General features: G+C 55.6%; 1 protein-coding gene across 3 annotated transcripts in view; it reads left to right on the top strand.

Annotated features, from left to right (window-relative positions):
* Positions 1-4,946: 4,946 nt before the first annotated feature.
* Positions 4,947-24,004, top strand: part of Arhgef17 (Rho guanine nucleotide exchange factor 17) — a 75,293-nt gene continuing 56,235 nt past the window's right edge. For all 3 annotated transcript variants that reach the window (XM_048359812.1, XM_048359811.1, XM_048359813.1), the window contains exon 1: positions 4,947-8,606. In XM_048359812.1, coding sequence (XP_048215769.1) covers positions 5,412-8,606 — 3,195 coding nt within the window. In that variant the 5' untranslated portion in view covers positions 4,947-5,411. The remainder of the gene's footprint in view (positions 8,607-24,004) is intronic.

Below are 24,004 nucleotides of genomic sequence, written 5' to 3'. Positions count from 1 at the left end.
GATTCAAAGCCAGCCTGCACAGAAAAGTCTGTGAGACTCTTATCTCCAATGAGCCACCACCAGAAAACCAGAAGTGGAGCTGTGGCTCAAAGTAGGAGAGCACTAGCCTTGAGCAAAGGAGGTCAGGGACAGCGCCCAGGCCCTGAGTTCAAACCCCATGTTACCTACCAAAAAAAAAAAAAAAAGAAACTAATGACTGGCTGGGGCTATAACTCAGTAGTAAAGCACTCGTGTGCAAGGCCCTATCTAGCACTAGGAAACAATAGCAACCAAACATGGCCCTGTGCCTTCTTGTTGCTTCCAAGGCAAAGGGCCAGCTGGAGTACCATCATGGACCATGAGGGCCTGCTTCCTTCTGTGGCTTGTAGAACAAGAAACTGTGAGCAGCTCGGGTCTCTGACCATCTTCGTTTGACCTTTCTGGTATGAGAGAGAAATAAATGTTTGTTTGTTTGTTTTTTAAAGCCATTTGTTTTCTTGGGTCTTTGTTACCCACAGGCGAAACTAATCACCTAGTGAGGTTCCAGCCAACCTGGTGTACCCGGGTGAAGAACTGGGTGGTGACTTGAGTTTGGGTGGAGTCAGGGTCTAGGTCTAGGGGAGTAACAGCTCTGGAGACACCTCTCAAGGCATCTTTAGGGAAAGGGACAGAAGGGGACGTGGCCCGGGGGTGTGGCTTGAGGACAGAAAAGAGCCAAGCATGTGGAGACAGAAGCCTGGAGGGGTCTCTGCATGGAGGAAGGGGAGGAAGGGGAGGTGGTGGGCAAAAGAGGGAAGAGGAGGGCTGGGAATATGGCCTAGTGGCAAGAGTGCTTGCCTCCTACACATGAAGCTCTTGGTTCAATTCCCCAGCACCACATATATGGAAAACGGCCAGAAGGGGCGCTGTGGCTCAGGTGGCAGAGTGCTAGCCTTGAGTGGGAAGAAGCCAGGGACAGTGCTCAGGCCCTGAGTCCAAGGCCCAGGACTGGCCAAAAAAAAAAAAAGAGGGAAGAGGAAAGTTCTGAGGAAGGTCAGTACCAGGGCAGAATCTTCCAGGACAAAGACCTTCAAGTCTTGTCACTTGAGGACAGGAAGTCAGGGTAGTGGGTCAAGAATTATTGAATTAAAGAATCAGGGGGCTGGGAAGGTGGCTTAGCGGCAGAGTACTTGCCTAGCACGCATGAAGCCTTGGATTTGCTTCCTTAGAACCCCATAAACAGAAAAGGCCAGGAGTGGCAAAGTGACTCAAGTGGTATAGGGCTAGCCTTGAGCAAAAGAAGCTCAGGCCTTGAGTTCAAGCCCCAGGAGTGGGAAAAAAAAAAAAATCAGGAAGCAGGGCCCATCTTGGGGATATTTCCATAGCCAAGGGCACTGGGTTTGTCCCAGCTCCTTCCTCTCCAGATCGCTGTGTAGCAGCATAGATTCACACTCCGCCATGAAAATGAATTCAGCTGCTGAGGGGTGCAGCATTCATTCAGCACCTACTGAATGCAGGTATCATGCTGGACAATGGGTCCCTAGGGAGAAAAGCTTAAAGGATGGGAGTGGCTGAAAGATGCTGGGTGTCAGGGTGGTGGTGGTGGTCAGAGGGTGAGAACCTGGCCTAGTCTGAAGGGTGGACAAGGTTCCTTAGCTAAGGCCCAAGGCTCTCAGAAGGGATGAGCTCAGTGCAGAGGGCTGCGCCTCCCTAACCTGGAATACAGGGTAAGGCTTCTAGTCCTCTCATGGGTGACAAGCACTGAGGATGGAAATGTTAGAGGCCTGGACCTCACTAGGTCATCTGAATGGCTGTTTTCATTTCCCCTTCATAACTGGAGAGTCTGCGATCCAAGGGAGTGTGCATATTGGGCAGGTATAGGCCTGGCTTCAAAATCTCAGCAGTCAATGTTCCTCTGTCCACTGAGTCCAATACTCCTAGCTCCTCTCAGCCGAGTTTTCTTTTATAGTCTCATCTGGGACTATAAAGGCTGGGGGTGGGGAGACTCCTGAGGCCTCCTGGGACACATAGGATACCCCGACTGACTTTCTCAGCCTTAAATGCTCTCTTACCCCACCCACGTGGCTGGGGCCCTCCACCAGCTCACTTCAGTGTCCAGCCCACAAGGACTGTGGGAACCTGTGGTGTGAGTCTTCGCTCGTCTCCACCACTTGTGACATGGAATAAGGACCTCTAGCTCCAAAATGATCAGAAAGCAGAATATGGCTAGGTATGGTAGGGTAACCTGTGATGCCAGCATTCTGAAGCTGAGGTAGGAGGATGGAAAGTTTGAGGCCATCCTGGGCTACACAGACACAGTCTAATGAGGAGGAGGAGGAGGAGAAGAAGAAAGAAGATGAGGAAAAGGCAGAATATAAGAGGATGTGAAGGAGCTTTTTCATTATGAGGAAGACAGACTCCTGGCTGAGATTTCCTCCCACCATACTACCAAAACATGCCCCAAAATCAAAGAAAGAAAAGACTTTAAGGAAAGTAAGAGTCTGACTTAAGAGTCAGAGAGATCACCCTTGGAAGTCAGAAAGGAAACCTGGGGCTGGGAATGTGGCTTACCAGTAGAGTACTTGCCTAGCATGCAGTGAAGCCCTGTGTTGGATTCCTCAGCACCACATATACAGAAAAAGCCAGAAGTGGCGCTGTGGCTCAAGTGGTAGAGTGCTAACCTTGAGCAAAAAAGAAGCCAGGGACAGTGCTCAGGCCCTGAGTTCAAGTCCCAGGAATGGCAAAAAAAAAAAAAGAAGAAAAAGAAAAAGAAAGGAAACCCGAGCCACTCCTCACTTTTCAGACAAGGCATCTGAGGCCTGGAGAAGCAGAGATCTACCCAAAGGCACATAACAAGACAGGGCAGAAAGGCATAAGCTCCATCTGAGCTCTTCTAATTTCCCAGCGAAAAGGAATTTACTAGATGAACTCCAAGCTTCCCTGAGGCAGAGTTAAGCCACGGTTGAGTGAGGGTCTCAATAGAACATGTCTCAACTCAGGGGAAGGACCTTTAGCCTGAGAGAGTTCCCACAACCCAAGGCGCTGCCCAGAGAAGAGGGGAGGGGGGTCCACAAGCTCCTTCCCGCGGTCTATGTTGACAGCAAGGGCTTGGGGTACTGGTGGGATTTTTTTTTTGCCCTGCCTCATTCCACAGTCAGACGATCTCTAAGTGTCTACTATCCTGTTCTATCCTCACCCTGACTCTGTCTTCCATATGGAATCTCCCAGCCTAGTCCTGCTTGCTATGGTCCTTTTGGCTAGGACTAGGGTGGCATTAGGGTTGGCTGGGGAAGGCTGATCTAGCTGGCGCTACTGGCTGAGAACCACAAAAGGTTCTGAAGGAGGCTGATGCAGGGCTGAATGGGTAGCAGGCAGTGCAGGCTGTCTTCTAATCCCATGGAGGTGGATGCTGGGGTCTCAAGGAAAGAGAATCTCTCTCTCTCTCTCTTTTTTGTTCTTTTGTCAGTTGTGGGGCTTGAACTTAGGGCACTATCCCTGAGCTTCTTCCCTCAAGGCTTTGAACCACAGCACCACTTCCCGGTTTTCTGGCGGTTCCTTGGAGATCAGAATCTCATGGACTTTCCTGCCTGGGTTGGCTTCAAACCCGGATCCTCGGATCCCTGAGTAGCCAGGATTGCAGGTGTGAGCCACCAGCACCTGCCCTCCCCCCCTTTAAACAAACAAACAAACAACAAAAAAAGCAGGCTCTGGGCTGCGAAAGGCTGTCTGGAGGAGCATGGCATTGGAAGGCCCTGAAATGGGAATCTGAATCACAGCAGGAGCTGCCGATTGCTTCCTGGCTTTGTAATTAAAGTTGCCCCCTCCAAGAATATAGATCTCCAAGGGTGGCTTGAGGATTAAATAAAACCATACCGCAGAGGCACTCCACACAATTTCATTCGCTTAGATGAAGAGTCCAACCCCGCCTGAAGTATGCAAGCAAGGTTGGGAGAAAGGCAGGGGAGGGGGAGGGGGGCGCCTTTCCTGCCCAGGAGGGTGGAGAAGCCGCAGGTGAGGGTATATTTGACCATGAGAAGTCCAAGTTGTTGCGGTCCGAGCGAGATCCTTTTGCGTGTGAGGGGCAGCCCATTGGGGGACAAAATGCAACCCTAAGGGGACAAGGAAATGACGGAAAATAAAGCCTTCCAAACCCTGGACGTCCAAGGGGGGGGGGTGGCTGAGGCTTTGTCCAGGGCTCCGAAGCTTAGGGGATTCTGACCAGCAGAGGGCATAAGAGCCACGTACCCCGGAGCACAGAGGGGGCGGGGGGAAGCGGGGGCCCGGAGCCGGGCGGAGCGCTAGGCAGAGGGCCGCGGGGGACGGCGGAAAGGGGGAGGGGCGGGGGCGTGGCATCTGGGAAGGCGTGTGGGCGGGGCCCGGCCCGGAGGGGCGTGGCTTCTGCGGCGGCGCGGGTGGGTAGGGACCATCAAAGCCGGACCGACCTCCAGGGAGGTGGGACCGGTGGGCGTTTGGAAGGCTGAGGGGCGGGACATGGGCGTGGCGCAGCGGGATTCGCCGCGGAGGTGCGGCCCGAGGCTGCGAGCGCCCGGGCTGGGCTGGGCTGCCCGGCCCACGGCTCCTCCTTTCCCGCCCTCCCTCCGACCCTCCCCCCCCCCGCCGGGTCCCGCCCCTCTCCCCGGCCGGAGCGTCTCTGCGTTGTACCTGGGTACCGGTGTGTACTAGAGTTTGCGGGGCGCTGAGGTTGCCATGTTGGAGCCCCTTTGCGCTAGCGGGGCTGTGGGCGGAGCCGACCATGCTCGGGGCTAGCGAGTCTCTCAGCCAGTCCCTAAGGGGCAGCTAGGCCGAGCTCCCGAGGGACTTCCGAGGGTCGTGGCCGTCTGGAAGGGTTCAAAGCATCTCGTTTCTCCGCCGGCTCCTCCCTAGTTCCCTCCCCCACCCCCACCCCCCACTGTGTTCCCAGCCCCGCGCGCTCCCGGAGCCCACCCCCTCTTTTGCGCGCGAGGCCCCGCCCTCCGCCCCCTTTCCCCCTGCTTCAAAGTTTATTTGCAACAAAAGGGAGCGAGGAGCTAGCAGCTCCGGGGGAGGGAGCGGGAGCGGGAGTGGGAGCGCTCGGGGAGGCTGGCCAGCCGCTGGGGGACGGGTGCCGAGCGGTGGAACCGAGCTCCGGGATCCCCCGCCCCCCCCCACGCCGGGCCGCGATGCCCCAGGCCCCTCGAGTGGAGTCGAGGGCTGGCCCTGGGGGTCGCCACTGAGGCGGGAGAGGCCGCCGGGATGGAGCCGCTGCCCCTGATGGCTGCAGAAACTTGATCCGCGACTGCTGAACCTCCGCTCGAGTCCCGGCGTCCTCCTCCCCACCCCGCGCGCGCGCGCGCGCTGCGGGCGCCAGACCCAGGCCTTCGGACCGCGGCCACTGCGCGCCTTCGGAGCGGGGGTGGAGGGGGGGTTGGCCGCGGCCTCCCGAGGCCGGCCCCCCCGGAGTGAGGGCCACCGCCATGGCGGACGGGTCGCCCCGGCCTCCCCTTTATCGCAGCGTCTCGTTCAAACTGCTGGAGCGCTGGAGCGGCGGCCCCGGGCCGAGAGAGGAGGACGCGGACACCCCCGGCTTGCAGCGCCGGGCCTCGTGTCGGCCGGCCACGGCAGTCCCGGGCCAGCCCTCCCGGCGCGTGTCCAAGCTGGCGTCGGGGCCCCGGGCCGCCCCCGCGCAGCCGCGCCCGCTCCGCAGCCTCTCGCCCTCGGTGCGCCAGCTCTCCCGGCGCTTCGACGCGCCGCGTCCGGACGACGACCCCGCCGGAGCCCGGGACGGGGGCGCCTCCCCCGGGGCCGCGGAAGAAGCGGCCGAAGGCGCCGCTCGTGGGGCCTGGCCGAGCGTCACCGAGATGCGCAAGCTCTTTGGCGGCCCTGGCTCCAGGCGGCCCAGTGTGGACTCGGAGGCCCCGGGGGCACCCAGCCCTGACGGGGCCGCGTGGGAGCCTCTGGCTCGGGAGCCCCCGCGGCAGCCACCGACGCCCCCTCCTCGGACGTGCTTCCCCTTGGCGGGCCTGCGGTCGGCGCGGCCGCTGTCCGGACCGGGGATCGAGGGGAGGCGGCGGCAGCAGCCCGAGCGGGCGCAGCGTCCGGCGGATGGTTTACATTCTTGGCATAGCTTCTCCCAACCGCAGGCCGGGGCCCGGGCCTCCTGCTCCTCCTCCTCCTCCATTGCCTCCTCCTATCCTGTCAGCCGCAGCCGGGCTGCCAGCTCCAGCGAGGAGGAAGAGGAGGGCCCGCCGCCTCAGCCTAGGGCGCCGAGTCCGGCCTACCGCCGCGGCCACTCCTCGGGCAGTGACGAGGACCGAGACGGTGAGGGCGGCCACCGCCGGAGGGGGAGGCCGGGGCTCCGGCCTGGGAGCTCCCGATTGGATCAGGACGGCAGGCCTGACAGTGATGGGTTAAATCTGGACAGCATGGACTCGGCTAGGGAAGCCAGGAGCCCTGAACCTCCAACATCACCGAGAGCTCCTATGGAGGAGGGACCCCGAGAGTGGGACACTGGCCCGCAACCCAGTGTCCCAGGTCCCCCGGAGGGCTCGCGGCCCATGTCCGAAACGGTGGGAGGAGCTTTCCGTGTGGCCAAGGTGAGCTTTCCCGCTTACCTGGCGAGCCCCGCCGGTTCCCGGGGTAGTAGTCGCTATTCTAGCACCGAGACTCTCAAAGACGACGACCTGTGGTCTAGCCGGGGCTCTGGGGGCTGGGGCATTTACCGTTCCCCGAGTTTTGGGGCCGGGGAAGGGCTCCTTCTACGGCCCCAGTCTCGGACTCGCACCAAGGGACAGGTGGTTGCCACCAGGGCACTGAGAGATGGAGGCCTGGAGCTGGACAAGAGCAGGCAGCGAAAGTCACTGTCGAATCCAGATATCGCCTCGGAGACCCTGACACTGCTTAGTTTCCTTCGCTCAGACCTTTCAGAACTGAGGGTCCGCAAGCCCAGTGGTGGCCCTGGGAGCAGTCTCCCGGAAGGCAAAGACCCGTCCTCAGCAGGTAGCCCAATGGAACAACTTGACCCCATGCCCCCCCAAGCCCCAGCATCTGCGGGCATCCGCCCCACACTCAAGGAATTAACTGCTACCCTTCGGAGAGCAAAGTCTTTTACCTGCTCCGAGAAGCCCCTGGTCCGACGACTAAGCCGCACCAATGCTCTGAAGCCCAGCTCCTCTGAGCTGCTCCTGACAGGTCCTGAGGCAGAGGATGAACCCCTGCTGCCCCTGGTGGTCCAGGATCAATATGTGCAGGAGGCTCGTCAGGTTTTTGAGAAGATCCAGCGCATGGGTGCTCAGCAGGAGGATGGAAGTGATGCCCCCCCTAGAAGCCCTGACTGGGCAGGAGACAGAACCCGAGGGCAGCTGTCCCAGGAGGAGCTCTCAGGCCCTGAGTCCAACCTGACCGATGAGGGCATTGGGGCTGACCCAGAGCCTCTTGGTGCAGCCTTTTGTGGCCTGGCTCCCTCAGGGGTAGGGGTATGGCGACCTCCCTCCTCCTCCTCAGCCCAGACGAACCATCATGGCCCTGGGACAGAGGACAGCCTTAGTGGATGGTCCCTGGTGTCCCCTGAGACTCCTCCCACACCAGGTACCCTCCGAAGTAGGAGACGCAAAGTGCCACCTTCAGGCCCTGGTGGGACTGAACTGAGCAATGGGGAGACAAGTGAGGCCTACCGGTCTCTGAGTGACCCGATTCCACAGCGCCACCGGCCTGCGACCTCTGAGGAGCCCTCCGGATTCTCCGTGGACAGCAACCTCCTGGGCTCACTGAGCTCCAAGGCAGGGCTTCCAGCCACCCCGGCTGTGGATGAGGGCTTGACCAGTGGCCACAGTGACTGGTCTGTGGGCAGTGAAGAGAGCAAAGGGTACCAGGAGGTCATCCAGAGCATTGTTCAGGAACCTTGTGCTTTGGGACGTGTGGGGGACGACAGGGCTGCTGGCAAGGCTCCCAAGAAGAAATCTCTGAGTGACCCAAGTCGCCGTGGCCAGTTGACTGGGCCTGGATTTGAGGGTCCTGGAGGGGAACCCATCCGAGAAGTGGAGCCCATGCTGCCCCCTTCCAGCAGTGAACCAATCCTTGCAGAGCAGCGGGCAGAGCCAGAAAACCTTAGTCCTTCCAGGGGTCGAGCACAGTCTGAGAGGGTTCTGCCTGAGGCCCCACCTGCCTCTTCCACTGTCCAGCATGATTTCCACCTTGATCCCAAGCTGGCAAATGTTCTGTCCCCTCGGCTTACCCGCCGAGGCTCTAAGAAGCGCCCGGCCCGGAGCAGTCACCAGGAGCTTCGGAGAGAGCAGGGCAGTCAGGACCAGGCTGATAGTCTGGCTAGAACCCGGACCTCCTCCAAACATGTTAGACATGCCAGTGTGCCTGCCACCTTCACCCCTATTGTGGTGCCTCAGCCTCCAGCTTCTGTTGGACCCCCAGTGGCTGTGCCGGAGCCGATGGGCTTCCCCCCTCGAGCTCACCCCACATTGCAGGCACCATCTCTCGAGGATGTCACCAAGCAATACATGCTGACCCTCCGCTCTGGTGAGGTCCCTGCGCGGGGACCTGTGGACCTGCCCTGCTTGACCCCTGCTGCACCGCCTCCTGCTGAGGTCAAGCCTCCAGAGGCAGCTCGAGCTCCAGAAGAGCCAGTCCCAGCCAGCAAGTGCTGCAGCAAGCCACAGGTGGTAAGTCCTTGGGGGGGAAGGGGGGCTCAGGGTGGGCCACAGGAGTGTTTGGGACACTGCTTGACAGAAGGCTTTTTTCATATACTCAGTTGGGTGCTTAGCTGGTTCTCTAAGTGCCCAGAGGTTGAAAGAGTGTTAATGACACAGGACGGCCCGCTCTTCTGGCCTTGAAAAGGTGTCAGGTTTCTGTGTGTGGTTGCAAAGATTCTTAGGGCATCTTTTGGGACTGCTTTTGGAGACTATCATGGTGTTCTTAGTTGTAAATACACAGGAGGCGTGGGGATAATGGCACCCAGTCTAGTTTTCAGACCTCTTTTCACTGAGGCTTGCTGCCCTCCCTTTGTGAGATTTTTGGGCTCAGGGGCCCACAGTTGACATGTGTTTGCCATTGCTCGCGTGGCTTTCCTCTGGCAGATCAGAGTGTAAGTCAGTTTCCAGGCCTGGGTGATTTAAGGAGCTACAAGGCCTTACTTTACAGAGTTGCAGAGGAGCTCAGGGCTGTCACCCGGCTCCATCCTGTCTGTGACATTCTGTCTTCCTCATAGCTTGGGGAAGAATGGGTGTGGGTTGGAGCCTTGTAAGGCTGAGTTCCACCAGAGCTTCCCCTCTTCAACTAGAGGAGCGAGCTTCTAGCTGGGGACTGCCGGCAAAGAGCGGAGGCAGGGACGGATCTGCTGAGACTGAACTGGTTCCCACATGCTGGAGTGCCTGTGCGGGTCAGGGTTGAGACCCTGTTCCTCTATCCTGCATACTTACACGTGCCCCTTACCTCCCCCTGCCCCCTGCCAGGTTACTGTCATATAGCCCCTGCCCCCTTTCCAGACCCCAGGCAGGGGGTCTCCTACTTCCTAAGTTCCCCACTTGCACCCCTGGCTTCAGCCATTCCTAGGGTTTGGGCTGTAGGTTAAGTCTGGTTCCAGGCAGTGGATTCCCTGGCATGGGAATTGGAAGGGATACTGGAGTTGGAGACAAGATTCAAGGCTCTTGGGTTCAGGGCGGAGCTCAGGGGTAGCCCAGGGATATTTTAGCCTTCATTCCCACTGTGTTCCTGACTATGAGAAGCCAGGAAACCCTAAACCCTGGACTAATTTGGTCACTCCAGTTCCCAGGGCTCTCTGGGGCCCCTCTAAGTCCCTTTCCCTTTGTTTCTCTCTCTCTCTCTCTCTCTCTCTCTCTCTCTCTCTCTCTCTCTCCAACTCTACCCCTACCCCCCCCACCCCTTCCCAGTTCTGGCTCTGCTGTTCATCTAGGAGGCTGCCTAGAGAGTCAGAAGGAAGCGAGGAGGAGGAGGAGGAGGAGGAGGAGGAGGAGGAGGAGGAGGAGGAGGAGGAGGAATTTTGGACCTTCCTAAGACCTGTTTGTTAGTTGAGCCCAAAGCTCCTGGGCCAGTTCTGTCTTTGGAAGGTGGGGGAGGGGGCGCAGAGCAGGAGTCCCTTCTGAGCTTCCTCTCCCTTGCCCTGATGGCTGTGTGTGTAAGGGTGGGGGAGGGGGTCGGGTGAAAGGTGAAAGAGTATTTTGGGAGCCTGGTGGGGGTGCTCCTCCGAGAAGCCTTGAGACCATGGAGGAGGGGCTCCTGCCCCCCCCTTCACATTCTCTGCCGTGCTGTCACACATGTGACACAGGACTGCTTGACAGGCTTCTCCCTGCCCTGAATGAGGCTTTTTCTAACTTCCAGGTCTCTGCCCACTACAGGCCTCCCACTTTTCCTGGCCTAGCTCGCTCTCAGCCTTTAGGGGGAAAGAAACGGGCAAGTCTGTAATTAAAAGAGCAGGATTGGAGCATGGCCCGGTTCCTGCCACATCCCTGTTTTATTCCTCACTTTCCCCTTCTGTAAAGTGGAGATAAGGTCTCTGTGTGGCAGATGGGTACTGGGATGGTGATCTTCCCTTCCAAGGAGGCAAGAGAGAAAAGAACAGGCTCAGCTGCCCCAGCTGCTGCTTGGTGGGAAAGCTCAGCCAGGCCTCCTCCCTGCCTCTCCTCCTCTGGGATCTGAGCACCGGCGCCATGGTGCTAGCTCCCAAGACATTCACTGTCCTTTCATTTCACACCCCCTCAGAAAGTCTGGAAGTTCTTCCATCTGCTAGCCTAAATCCTTCCTGCTGTCCCCTTCCTTCTGGCTTCAGAAAGATGGGGAGCAGCTGGCCACCCCCTCTTGCTGGCCCCCATTGGGCTGACAATGTTCTCTTGTCTGAGGCCTAGGGCTCCAGTCAGGATCTCTGTAGCGTGGGTGGAGATGGTATGGTGGGGGCCCCAGAATAAGAAGGGACACGAGGAGCTGTGATGTTTTGCTTATGGCGTAGAAGCCAGTGTGTACCCTGCCAGAGGCTGACAGGTAAGAGACTGGGGGGCTGAGGAAATCCTGGACCCGATCTTCAACTTCAACTGTGGGGAATCCCTCACCCCTGGCTCTCTTCCAGCGCAGAGTCCGTCCATTGCTAGCTAGGAGGTACCAGGCCCTGCTTAGCTTCTGCCTCCTTTTGCACCTGGATAGGGTCATCTTTGGGCCTTCGTTTTCTCATCTGTACAGCAAGACATTGGATTGGTTTTTAAGGCTCTGTAGGGGAGGCTGGGAAAGGAGAGGGCTCAGAGGTGAGGCTGGAGTGGAGAGAGGCAGGCTGCCCTCTCTGTAGGGATGTAGGACACAGGAATGAGGAGCAGCTCAGAGGTCATGTAGGCTAGAATACCTGTTTGGGAATGTGCTGTCGAGGGCGCTCCCCTGCTCTGCCTCTCGCACCAAAGGTTTCTTCTACCTAGGCTCACAGTAAGCCTGGCTGATCCTTCTTGCCGAGGCGTTCCCTACATGGCCTTACAGAACAGAGTCTTGAAGTCCACTTCTGCCCTCGGGTACCTAATACCCAATTGGCACCCGTAACATCTTCATTCTAGAAACAGGAAATGACTTTTTGCAGAATCATAGATAGATGGGTGAATGCATGCAACGTAAGCATCTTTGGAATGACAGTGGTAGCAGCTTACATTTATTAAGTGCCTGTGTGTGCAAGGCAACCTTAGTGTGCCAGCATCAATTCTCAGACTGTTGGAGCCACCCCAAATCCTAGCATGTCAGTCTCTTAACATATCAGTGTCCTGATGTGAAGGGTTTGAGCCATCCTGGCTTCTCAGTAAGATTGGCTTGCCAACTGAGAAGGAGACATTAGGTAAGGACAATTGGGGGCATTACCTACATTTTCCCTGAACACTTTCATAGTGGTTAGTTGTTTATGTATGTGTTTTTTTTGCCAGTCCTGGGGCTTGCACTCAGGGCCTGAGCACTGTCCCTGAGCTTCTTTCGCTCAAGGCTAGCACTCTACCAGTTGAGCCACGGTGTCACTTCAGGCTTTTTCTGTTGCTGTGGTACTGAGGAATCAAACCCAGGGCTTCATGCAATGCATGCTGGGCAAGCACTCTACTACTAAGCCACCTTCCCAGCTAGTGGTTGGGTATTTAATTTATCAGAGCCTATGGCTGGGGTGGGAAGAGCTTTTAGAACCAGAGAGGGAGAATGCTGAGTTTCAGGTTACATAGCAAGGCCAGACAGGACTAGGCCTAAGCACCAGAGACCTGGCCTTATTCCTCCCTGTACCCCCAGCAGATGTACCCTGCTCCAGCCTCAGCCCCAGCTTGCCCAGCCTTGGGAGGGCCTGGGCTGCCACTCTTTCAACCCTACCACCTTTGTCTCTGGGGCCCTTTGGCAGGGAACCTGCGGGCTGAAGTTCTCTTCCCACTTCTCCTTGGCTTTTTGCTGTGGGGTGTGTGTGTGTGTGTGTGTGTGTGTGTGTGTGTGTGTGTAAAATGGTTGGGGGGGAGGATGAAGCAATTAGGACATTTGGAATTCTGAGTGGTACCAAATATCTGTAATTAAGTGTCTTGTCACCCAGCAGGAGGAGGGTGGGAGGGAGGAGGACAGACAGAAGGGCTGTCCCTTTCCTCTGTTTATTCCCTGTCTCCCCCCCCCCCCCCCCAGCCTACTCTTTCCCGAGGATCCAGGGCCCGCTACAGGGAGTGCAGTCCAAGAATGAAAGGTTGGGGGATGGACTCGAGTTGAATGTGACATTTTCCAGCCCCCTACATTTCCGGGACCAGCTGCGTCTGGGAGGCTGCTGCTAATCCTGTCCCCAGCCTCCCCTCCCAGTATAGGCACTTGCCCCTCCTGCTTGCTTTCCTCCTGTCGGAGATCCTTCCAGCTACACAAGCTGTGGCGGTGGGGCGGAGACACTCTCCGGCTGCCTGGGAGTTGAGACAACACCCAGGAACTTAGAATCTAGAAACAGTCTGGACCGGGCTTCTGATGTTAGCTTGGGGGCTGCTGAGGAGGCCTCTGGGAGGAGGCTCTGCTTGATCTTGGCCTTCAGGACTGGAAGTGAAGCCAGGTGCCAGTGGCTCATGCCTGTAATGCCTGCTACTCTGGAGACTGAGATCTGAGGATCACAGTTCAAAGCTAGCCTGGGCAAGGAAGTCTGTGAGACTCGTATCTCCAATTAATCACAAAAAAAAGAAAGCCAGAAGCGGAGCTGGGGCTCAAGTAGTAGAGCATCAGCCTTGGTGGAAAAAACTAAGCAACAGACTCCAGGTCCTGAGTTCCCCCCAGTATCAGCACACACACAAAAAGAAAGGAGGAAGGGAGGGAGAGAGGGAGGAAGGGAAGGAGGGAGGGAGGAAGAAGGAAGCTGGAAGTAATGGGAAGGTTTTAGGAGGGCATGAGGCACAGCATGAGCAGAGGCTAGGAGTGGGAAAGATGGCAGCAGGTTGTATGCAGTAAGAGTTTGTTTCAGAAGTGGGTGGCCCTTGCTAAGATAATGCATGCTTCAGTGTTTGAACAAAAACTGAGTGCCTACACATTAGGCATGTAAGGAGACAGCGGCTAAAAACCCAGAAGCCTGCCCTTATGGAGCTTTCAGACTAGCGAGGTCACGTGTCTGGAGCAGAAAGGGCAGGGGAGAAAAAGCTGGGTAGAGGAGTTGAGAATGACAGGGTTGGGTGCTGTTTTGCATCAAGGGTCTGGAAAGGCCTATGGGAGGAGGTGATATCTGAGCAGAGGCCTGGACGAAGTCAGGTGGCTGTCTGGGGGAAGCGCATTGTGGACGGAGAGGAACAGCAGTGGCAGAGGCCCAGTGGTGTGTGAAAAACAGACATAGGGGCCGTGTGGATGGAATGGGCTAGTAGGAAACCAGCAGTCAGAGAAGCAAGGGAGGCTCTGGGCCACTTGAGGAGGATCTCAGAACCAGAAGGAGGATTTGTGCATCTCCTCGAAGTAAGGGAACGGGCACTGTGGGCAGCTTCTGAGGAGGACCTGAGCTGACCTGCGTCTGTGCTGGGTGCTGCGTGGGCCTGGCGTGGAAGCAATGAAGTCAGTCAGGGAGCAATCTAGGCAAGTGATGATGGTAGCCAGGGACAGGGCAGAGGTAGGTATTGGGTTGCAGGTTTCTGCTTTGGTGCGAATGTTTGAAGTGGCCAGATTCATAGCACTCAAGTGAACACACGGCTACTTCAGCTCCCATGGCTAGCCAGTGGGGGAGGAATTGCTTAGATTGATGGGCCGGGAGAATGACAAGTCCCCTATAGTGATTGAGACTGCAGAATTCCCTGGCCACCCTGTAGACTTATACCAGCTTGGCTCAAAGGCTGAGACAGCAGAGCCACCATCGTGCCCCAGAGTGGTGGGTGACAGGGCTATATTCTGTGTTTTACCTTAAGTCACTACACATCTATTCAGTTCCAACATGTCTATCTGCCGGGACCAGGAGCTCTGCTACCCACAGCAGGCCTGTCCTTCCATCTGATTCCTGCCTAGGAGGCTTTGCCTGTCTCTGATGTGTGGGTGAAGGACCAGTCTCAGAGCCACACAGGTTTTCCCAAGGCTCCGCAACCGACGGGTAATCTGGCCCCAGGTAGTCCTGACCCCGGGACCACACACTGGCTCCACTGAGGCCCCACTGAGTAGAGTTGGCAGGGATGGGCAGTGGCAGGGTGGGGGAAAGGGAGCCCATGCTTCCCAGAAAGGCTTGTAGCCCTGGCTCACTTGTTGGGAAATGTGCCCAGGCAGCCTGGCGCCTTACTGGCAGGCCATGAAATGGGGGCCCCAGGTCTCCTGGGAATCATGAGCCTATTGGAGCTGAGGTTCCCCTGCGGGAGTTGATCCCTAAGACCCTCCTCCCTCTCCACTTCTCAGCCCCCTCGGGCCTTCTGAGGCATTCCAGAGTGGACAGAGGCAGAGGGGAAGTGCCAGGCTGCCGCAATTTGAGCAGCGCATGACAGCCATAGGCCTGGGGCCCTGACTGGGCTGTTGGAGCCCACTCTAGCAGCTGTGGTTCACTGGGACGGCCTGTGCTGGGAATCAGGACATGTGAGATCCAGCCTGGTCTCTTCATCTCCCTGTGCAGGAGGTCTTGCACCAATCAGTCCCTTCCCTTCATCTCCCTGCTCTGAGACATTGTTCCTTCCCCTGTCGGGCCACAGGTGCTCCAGGCTCCCGGGCATCATCAGGTCTCCTTCCTGGGCTTCTGAGTTGAAGCAGCTGGCTGTCCTGGGTAGGATCTTGCCAGGCCTTAGGCTGCCGAGGAGCCTGGCTTGGTGTAGCACCATCCCTAGGACTATGTCTCTCCCAACACTTGCTGTTGCTTCTCATCGTCTTCAGGGTCTCCCCCTATACATGTGGGAAGCTCTGCTGCCCATTCAGAGGCCTGATCCCAAAAATGGTGCGTTGCTCTTGCACACAGGGCATCAAAACTCCCCCTGGCTTATTTCTGGAAGGGTTGGGGGGGGAAGTCAGTAGGTTCTCAAAGCCTCCCTGGGTAGAGAGAGAGTGAGAAGAGCTGCAGGAGGCACCGAGGTGGGAAGGACATGAACTGACCCCAGAGGCTGCAGAGGAGTGGTGTATTAGTTTCCTATTGCCGTGATGACAAATTATTGTACTTCGTTGGCTTAAAACAACACTGATTGCTTATTTTACAGTTCCTGAGGTCAGAGTCTAAAATGAGTTTCACAGGGCTAAAAGCCAGGTGCTGACAGGCCTGGGTTCCTTCTGGAAGTTAGGGGAAAGTCACTTCCTTTGTCTTTCCAGCTTCTAGTGGCTGCCAACGGATCTTGGTCCATGGGCCCTTCCTTCCTTCCCAAAGCCAGCAGCAGAGTAGCTTCTTAATCTCTCTCACTCTCATCCTCCTGCCTCTCTCTCTCTCTCTTTTCCCCTTGTTGGCTTTTACACTCAGGGCTCAGCTGAGATTCTACCAGTTGAACTACACCTTCATTCAACTTTTTGCTGGTTATTTTAGAGATGGAGTATAAGGACTTTCCTGCCAGGCTGGCTTTGAATCTCCATCCTCCAGATCACAGACTCCGAGTAGCTAAGCTAGAATTATAGACTTGAGCCATCAAGGCTTCTTAAGTACTCTTGTGATTACACTGGGCCCACTAGATAATCCAGAATCCTAATGACATGGGTGAAGTCTCTTTTGCCTTGTAAGGAAACACATTCACAAGTGGTAGAGATTTAGGGGACTGTTACTTTGCCTGCCACACAAGGGCCAGTGTGTTGGCTTCCAAGCTCCAGAGATCCTTATAGCTGCTAGTCCTGGAGCTATCTTGTCTGTGAACCCAGGTTCACTACATTTATCCTGCTTTCCTTTCCTTCAGTGTTGCCTTGTCATCCATTTATGTAGCAGGCAACCTTTACGCCCCTTGATGGCCAATGGGGACACAAGGAAAGCTTGGACACCATCCCTGCTTGCCTCTGGAAGTGGGTGCAGTCCAGAAGGAGGTTAAGTGCAAGCCTCGTGGGGTAGGGACAGAAGTGCCAGTGAATCCCTTGAGAATGGGCCTGGCTTCCGGAGGCAGATGGCCTGAGGTTTGCAGACTAGACATCGGGGTGAAGCAGTTCCCAAGAAGGGCAGCTAAGAGCTCAGAGCCAGGATAAGCAGAGAACGCAGAGGCAGAAACCATGTCTTACCGGACACCAGTGGTTCATGCCTGTATTCCTAGCTACTCAGGAGGCTGAGTTCTGAGGACTGAAGTTCAAAAGCCAGCCTAGGCAGGAAAGTCTGCCAGACTTATGTCCACTTAACTAGCAAAAAGCTGAAACTGGAGCTGTGGCTCAAGTGGTAAGAGTGTAAGAGCTAAGGGACAGTGCCTATACCCTGAGTTCAAGCTCTACTACCAGCACAAAAAAGAAAAAGAAGTTATATATTTGCCAGTCCATCCCTGCCAAGGAAGGAGCTGGTACCTGAGAGGCAGATGAAAGGAACTCTCCCATCCTTGTGTTCGGGGAGCTCCATGTTGGGGATTGGTGACCCCTGGTGAACTGTTAGGTTCCCTTATGCCTGAGAAGCCAATGGCTTCCAAGGAGATGATGTAAGTATAGCACCTACAGACTCCCCCTAGTCTGTACAATGGGAACTGTGTTCCCTCACTCCACGAAGGACTATCGCTAGGTTTAAAAGAAGCCATGTCAAAAAGGCTTGACCAGTGGAAAATGCTCAAGAAGTTCTCTTGTGAACGAGAGGCTACCATATGGTTTCAAGAATCTCAGTTTGCAGCCACAAAGCAGAAGACTAGGTTCCAGACAGCAGGGCAGACTGGAGTTCTGGTTCTACCTCTGTAGGGCTCAGAAGCCTGGGCCTTTGGAGGTGGAGAGGAGGAGACTACAGGGAGGGCCATTGGCCTGCTGGTCTCTCCAGCTTTCTCTCTACTTCTGTTACCACCGGCCCTTCCCAAGATTCATCTGGAATGATGTGGAACAAATGCGCAGAGTCAAAGCCCTGTCTTGTCAACGTCCCAGAGCCCCCAGGCACAAGGATTCTGAAAGTCTGTGCACCTCTCTGACACCAATGCTTGGTGGTATTTAACCTGGCCCTAGGACCTCAGCTCTGAGCCTCAGTTGCCTGCTCTGTAAAATAGGGATGCTAAGGACTTAGGAGGTAATGCTGGCAGAACCCTCATCCTAGGATGCTGAGGCTCATTAATGTAGCTCCTTAGTGGTGCTTTTAAGACTGGCACTCCCAGAGTTTAGAGCCCTGCAGTTTCAACATGAAGGATTCAGGTTTCTTTCCCAAGAGTATATAGCACTCCACTCGATTTTGTTTGTGAATCTGAGATTGTCACGTCTTGGTCTTGACGCCATCTGTCCTGAGATTCTGAGGTTAAGAAGAAGAGAGGCAGGTCCTGGGCCAGTGGGCGAGCCATGGGGGGCTGTGATGAAGGGCCAGCCCAGGGAGCAAGTGCAAGGTTGGTGTCTGTTTCCTGTTTATTGGTTCCCAGGGGTGAGCAGGCCTTGCTCCTCACAGCAATGCAGAGCAGGAGGGAAAGAGGCCGCCCTCCTGGCTGCCAGCCAGCCCTACAGCCGGGCCTCCTGGGATTGCTGAGACCCCACTCTCCAACCCCTGGACAAACAGTCAATCCTTTCCCAGGACAGGGCACTGGAGGTTAAGAAGCAGATGTGGAAGGGAAGGGGTGGATGGATGGGAAGGACCCTCCCCTTCGTTAAAAAGTCTGGCCAGCTCCATCCTTCTTGGCTTCCTGTATCGCTGAAGTCTTGCTGTTGGTTTCTCACCATACCTCCCTCCTTCACCCCCCCCCCCGCCTCTCCCTCCCCCTCCTCCCTCTGGTGGACCTGGTGGTAAGACATCAAATCCCTTGGCAGACCAGGAAAGAAAGGGGAAGAGAGGACCAGGGCCTTGAATACCCTAGAAAAGGGAGGTCCTCCTGGAACAACCTCCACATACCAGCCATCTATTCTAACCACCCCTCACGCCTGCATTGTTAAGATGTGGAAGGGTCTTACCAAGGCCCTGCAATAGTGGACCAGGCCCAGAAGTCTTCCCCATTCCCCTCACCATTGCTCCAGCCTCACACTTGGACTTCTGGGTAAAGGGGCTACTGAGAGTCCTTGAGCAATGGTGACAGGGTTCACCCAGCATTGGAGGGAATTGGTCTGAGCCAGGGAATGAAAAGGAAGCCCCCAAGTGTGTCAGAGGCCAAGAGGATAGGGAGGTCCCTAAGCAGAGCATACAGACATGCTGTGTGTGCTGAGGACTGGTTGAAGGCTGAATCTCATGGCCTGGGCAATGGGAGCCATGAGGTTGAGGAGCTGAGAGGGACCAATATCAGTTATGCATGAAATGGCTTCCTCTGGTGACTCTGATGGTCAGAGTGAAGGGGAATAGGGAGGTAGCAAACCTGAGCCTAGGAGAGCAGGTGATAAGGAGACTGACCGGGACTGGCCAGGGAGAGAATGTGGAGGTAAAGTCAGGTTTGGATGTAGGCTCGGGGAGCCCTGTCAGAACTGGGTGGATGGAGTGGGATCCTCCTTATTTGAGTCAGAGAACGTGGCAATGAGGAACAATTCATGCATCTGCCCCTAGGCAGAATTTTCCCTCTACCTTCTGAAAGGATGGGGGGGAGTGGGGTCTGAGCCCCTTGAGATCCCCCTGTCTAACTTCAATCCTTCCTGCTGGTTGGATCCTCAAGGAACAGCCAACTCCAGGCAGACTCCCAGAGGAGCTGTGGAAGAAGGAAGGCTCAGGCTGTGCCGCACCTCTGGGGTCTTTAAATCAGGACAGTTTGCTCTGCCTTGGTTTCCCCATCTGTGAAGCTGGAGTCACAGCTTATTGGAGCCGCAGAATATTCTGGCTCTGTGGAGCTGGGGGTTGGGGAGAGTGACTGGTAGGCAGGCTAGCAGATAGGCGAGCTTGTCCACTGTGGAGCTGGAGGTGGGAGCTAAGAACCCCTTACTGTGCAGATACCACCACCACCAGTGCCATGCTGGGGGCCCTGAAACCTCAAAGGCCTTCCTAGAGAACAGCACAATAAGCGCTGAAAGGGAGAGGAGTCATTCGGATTTGGGGTCTGATGAGCCTCCGGTTTTCCCTGCAAAGCCCCGTGCTCCTTCTCTCCCCTGCAGCCTGGACTAGTCACTTCCAGGCTTCTTCTCAAGGCCAGCGGGGGTGTTGCCTGGGGTGGGTGAGGAATTTCCGAGGGAATGGCTAAATTCAGCCCCAGCTAAAAATAGTTCAGGGCCTGGCCCCAAGAGTGGAGGAGGCAGAGAAGGCAGCGGAGGTGGCTGCGTCTTGCTAATCCTCTGCGGCCCACCCTCCCACCCTGCTTCATCACCTGGGCCAGGGCCTGCTCTGGCCTCCTGGCCACCTGTTGTATCTCCTCATTCGTCTTTGGCATTTCGGGGGGCTTTTTGCACCTAGGAGCTCCTGGCTTTCTTCTTTCCTTCCCTCTGCCATCCGTTTTGTCCTGCCTTCATTCCCTAAGGGGGAATAGACATTCCAAAGAGAGCTCTGTGGAACATTGTGTCCCCTCAGCCTTCCAGGCCAGGTGGCAGAATATGCCCCGCAGGCCTGGGACACAAATATTGCACCCCTGCTTTGTAGGGTGTACACTTCGAAAGCTCTGGGATACGGAGATGTGGGCTGGAGGAGCCCCTAGGTCACCCTGTGGCCCAGTGCTTGAGTCTGGGCACGTAGCTCCCCCCCTGCCTGTTCCTGACACATTATGGAACTTCAGTACACATTTATTAAATAAGCAGTGTGGAGGGGCAAGAGCTGGTCAGTGGAGCCCTGCCCTGGTTCTACTCTAATAAAGGAAGAATCAGCTCCCACTACCACCTAAACCAACCATGTATTGGATCTGCTGTGGGGACAGGATAGGTGGAAACTGGCCTGTGGGCAAAGGATCTTGACTCAAGTGAGAACTGATAGGAGGAGAATGAGGACCAGACATGTGCCCAGAGATGGTAAGGTGCTTGGCCCAGGTCTCAGAGCCCAGGAGAGAGGTGACATTTGAACCCAGGTTGACTGCACTCCCAAGGCTGGGGAGTAAATATGGTGTAATGCAGAGACCACGAAAGAAAACTGGTGGGGAATGTTAGAAATGCCCCCAGTTCCTGATTGTGGCTGGGGTCGAGATATAGATTGTTCCAGGGAATGGCAGTAAACCTAATTAGGATTTCCGGGATGGCAGGTGGCGGGGGTGGCGGGCAGGCTCAGCTCTATGAGTCCTTTTCACACACACTGGGGCTAGGGATCCAACCCAGGGCCTCATGCATACGAGACAAGCTCTCTACCACTGGGCCACACTCTCAGCCTGGTCTGCACTTTGCTTTGTATTAACTCTTTTCATCCTCACAGTACCTCTGCGGGAGTTACTGTCCTTCTGGGTGACAGACGGGGAGCCTGAGCACGGCTCCACCATGCTAGCTTGTGCAGGTCATGGGAGCTGAGAAACCGGCAGAGCTGAATGGACTTCAGCCTCCCAGCCCAGTTTCAGCTCTGTGGGCACTGCTCAGGTTCCCGGCTCTTGGGACTGCCTGGGTGGGTACCACCACCACTGTGGGCAAAAGAGGAGCCCTGGAAGCCCCACTGGGTTTACAGTTCATGGTAGTTTCAGAAAGTAGCACATTCTCTTGCTACAGCCTTTCTGGGAAATAAGAGGTGACAGGCCTCCAAAAGCAGGGATGACTACTTCCTGCCTTTATGGGCCCAGGAACACTTCTATTGGTGCTGGAGCTCAGCTAAGGTGGTAGAGATTACTCTGGCTCTGGAGGTTGGGAAGATGCGGAGGTGGGGGGCGGGGCAGGCCCAGTGGTGCTGGCTGGCGCAGTCTCTTGCCTGCAGTATCTGGAAAGCAGATCTCTTGGGCCATGGCCGGTGTGAGTCAATTGGAGACAGAAAACCTTCCATATTTGGACAAAGCGCCCAGAGAGGCCCAGACCCACAGCCAGCTCAGGCAGACTCCCCCACCCCGGCCTCCTGCGCCATCTCCCTCCGGGCCCCTAGTCCTGTCTCGTGAGTTTAACTCTTGGGTTCTAGCAGCATTGTTACCCTTCCCCTCAAGTCACCAGGCTTGTGCTGGGCCCTGTGCTGAGGCTGGCGGTGCAGAGAGAAATTCCCGCAGAATCCACAGACAGGAGGGTGGACACACACTAAAACCAACCATTCCCACACCGAGAGGGTAAGCTGACAGTAGACCCTGCCCAACAGGCAAAGCCCGAGATACACGACGCATAGGCATACACACACATACCATACCCCTGCCCCACCCCCGTCCCCATACAATGCCCATTATAATCCTCAGTAGATTTCTGTACCCACAAAGCCATCTGTGCAGGTATTAGATGTGAGGACCTAGCCTGGTTCCGCTCAGATCCTCCCTGGAGCAGGCTTTAGGGTAGATGGAGCAATCTGTTATTGAACATATAACAGGTATCCCTCTGGGGCATGTGAACAGAGCAATCTGACCCTGACAGGAAGCCCCCTGAGTGCCTGCTAAGGAACTAAGTTGGGTAGTGGATTCCAGAGCCTGTGCCTGGGGAGAGTGCCTTGGGCCACTTCCTGTCCAGCCACAGGGCCCCATTCTCACAGAGAAAGCCCAGCAGTGATATCTGTACAGCTACTCTTAACATTTCTCCTTAGTCCTGGGTAATCAACTCTAGGTGGTGGGTCAAGGGGAACCTGCAAAATTCAGTTCTGTTGTCACCCGTGGGTTTCTGTAGATGTACAGCATGGGAATGGAGGATGAGCAAGAAGAGGCTCCCAAAGCCAGATGTAGTTGGCAGAGCTAGTCTGGGCTGAGATGAGACCTTGTCTCAAAATGGGCAGGTGGAGATCCAGGTCCTGGAAATCCATCTAAGAACCAAGGTCACAGGAAGCCAAAGCAGGGCAGGGCAGGGCAGGAGAAACTAACTCCTCGGGGTAGGTAGTGACTGGACCTTTGAGGACCAGCCAGGCCTTGACTGGCTAAGGGAAGTCTGCATCCTTCAAGCAGAGAGAGCTGTGAGGCAGGGGTCTGGAGATGTAGAAGCCGTGCTGTATATACATGCTAGAAAAGCTTCTGTCTCTGGATAGGTGGGTAGATCCTGAGGAGTCTTGATGGCTAGGCCTTGATCCCAGAGCAGTAATTTCTTTTCTTTTCTTTTCTTTTTTTGCTAGCCTGGGGCTTGAACTAAGGGCCTGGGCACTGTCCCTGACCTTCTTTTGCTGAAGGCTAACACTCTACCACTTGACCCACAGTGCCCCTTCCGGCTTTTTCTGTTTAGGTGGTATTGAGGAATTGAACCCAAGGCTTCATGCATGCTAGGCAAGCACTCCACCGCTGAGCCACATTCCCAGCCCAAGAACAGTAATTTCTAAGCTTTCAAAAAATAATGGAAGCCTGTTGCCAGTGGCTCATGTCTGTAATCCTAACTACTCAGGAGACTGAGATTTGGGAATCAAAATTCAAAGCCAGGCCAGGCAGGAAAGTCCATGAGACTCTTTATCTCCGATTAATCACCAAAAAGCCGTAAGTGGAACCACAGTGGCTCAAGTGGTAGAGTGCTAGACTTGAGTATCGAAAGTTCAGAGATAGTACCCATGACTGTCACAAAAAAAGAACCCTTTCTTTAATAGAATCTTGGGCTGGGGATATAGCCTAGTGGCAAGAGTGCCTGCCTCGGATACACGAGGCCCTAGGTTCGATTCCCCAGCACCACATATACGGAAAACGGCCAGAAGCGGCGCTGTGGCTCAAGTGGCGGAGTGCTAGCCTTGAGCGGGAAGAAGCCAGGGACAGTGCTCAGGCCCTGAGTCCAAGGCCCAGGACTGGCAAAAAAAAAAAAAAAAAAATAGAATCTTGACATAGAACTGAGACAGACCATTGATATAAGTGAGGTAGGGTCTATCTGTCTTCTGGACTATGTCCAGGACTCTCTTTGGTCAAGACTTCCCTCTGCCTCCAACAGGCACAGTTGGAAAATGCCTGTTGGAGACAAAGGGAAGTTCTGACCAGGGCATTAGCCAAGGCAGGAAAAACCGTAGGGCCTAGATCCAGAGCAGTCAGGCTGATTGAGCACTGCACTTATCCATGGGGCTTCTAAGAGCAGGTGATGCCTTCCCCAGGGCCTCTGGAGCAAGTCTGGACCCCTTGATCAGAAGGATAGCCTGTGGTGGACCTTGTCTGCCCACTGCTACCACTTGGAAAGATAAGGCCTTTCAAGATGGTTAGGACTAGCCAGCTGTGTGTCCTGCTTTAGCCCCGCTTGGTCACACTGACTGGTCCATGAATTAATTAAATTCCCCTAGCTCCTCTAGGGTAAGGTAGTTAATATCAGAATCAGGAAAGACTTCCTCAGAGTTGAGAGTGAGCAAACAGGATTAGCAGGTGAAAGCCTGAGCCTTGAGACTTACAGATACACAGCCCTCAGCCCTTCCTTGGTCACCTGCCTTGCCTGACTGTGTCAGGCCCTTGCTTAAAAACATAGGATGAAGGCGGAGGCTATAGATAAATGGTAGAGCACTTGCCTCACATGTGCAAGGCCCTTAGTTTAATCTCCAGCATTGCAAAACCAACGAAATAAAGTAAGACAAAACATAAAAATTGGGGAGGATACAAAAGGCCTAGAGAATTAAGAGTGTGACTAGCTG

This window comes from Perognathus longimembris, chromosome 13 (assembly GCF_023159225.1).
Source record: "Perognathus longimembris pacificus isolate PPM17 chromosome 13, ASM2315922v1, whole genome shotgun sequence".
Classification (NCBI taxonomy): Eukaryota; Metazoa; Chordata; class Mammalia; order Rodentia; family Heteromyidae; genus Perognathus; species Perognathus longimembris.
The sequence above is the reverse complement of the archived record's forward strand: the minus strand, read 5'-3'. Positions and strand labels throughout refer to the sequence as shown.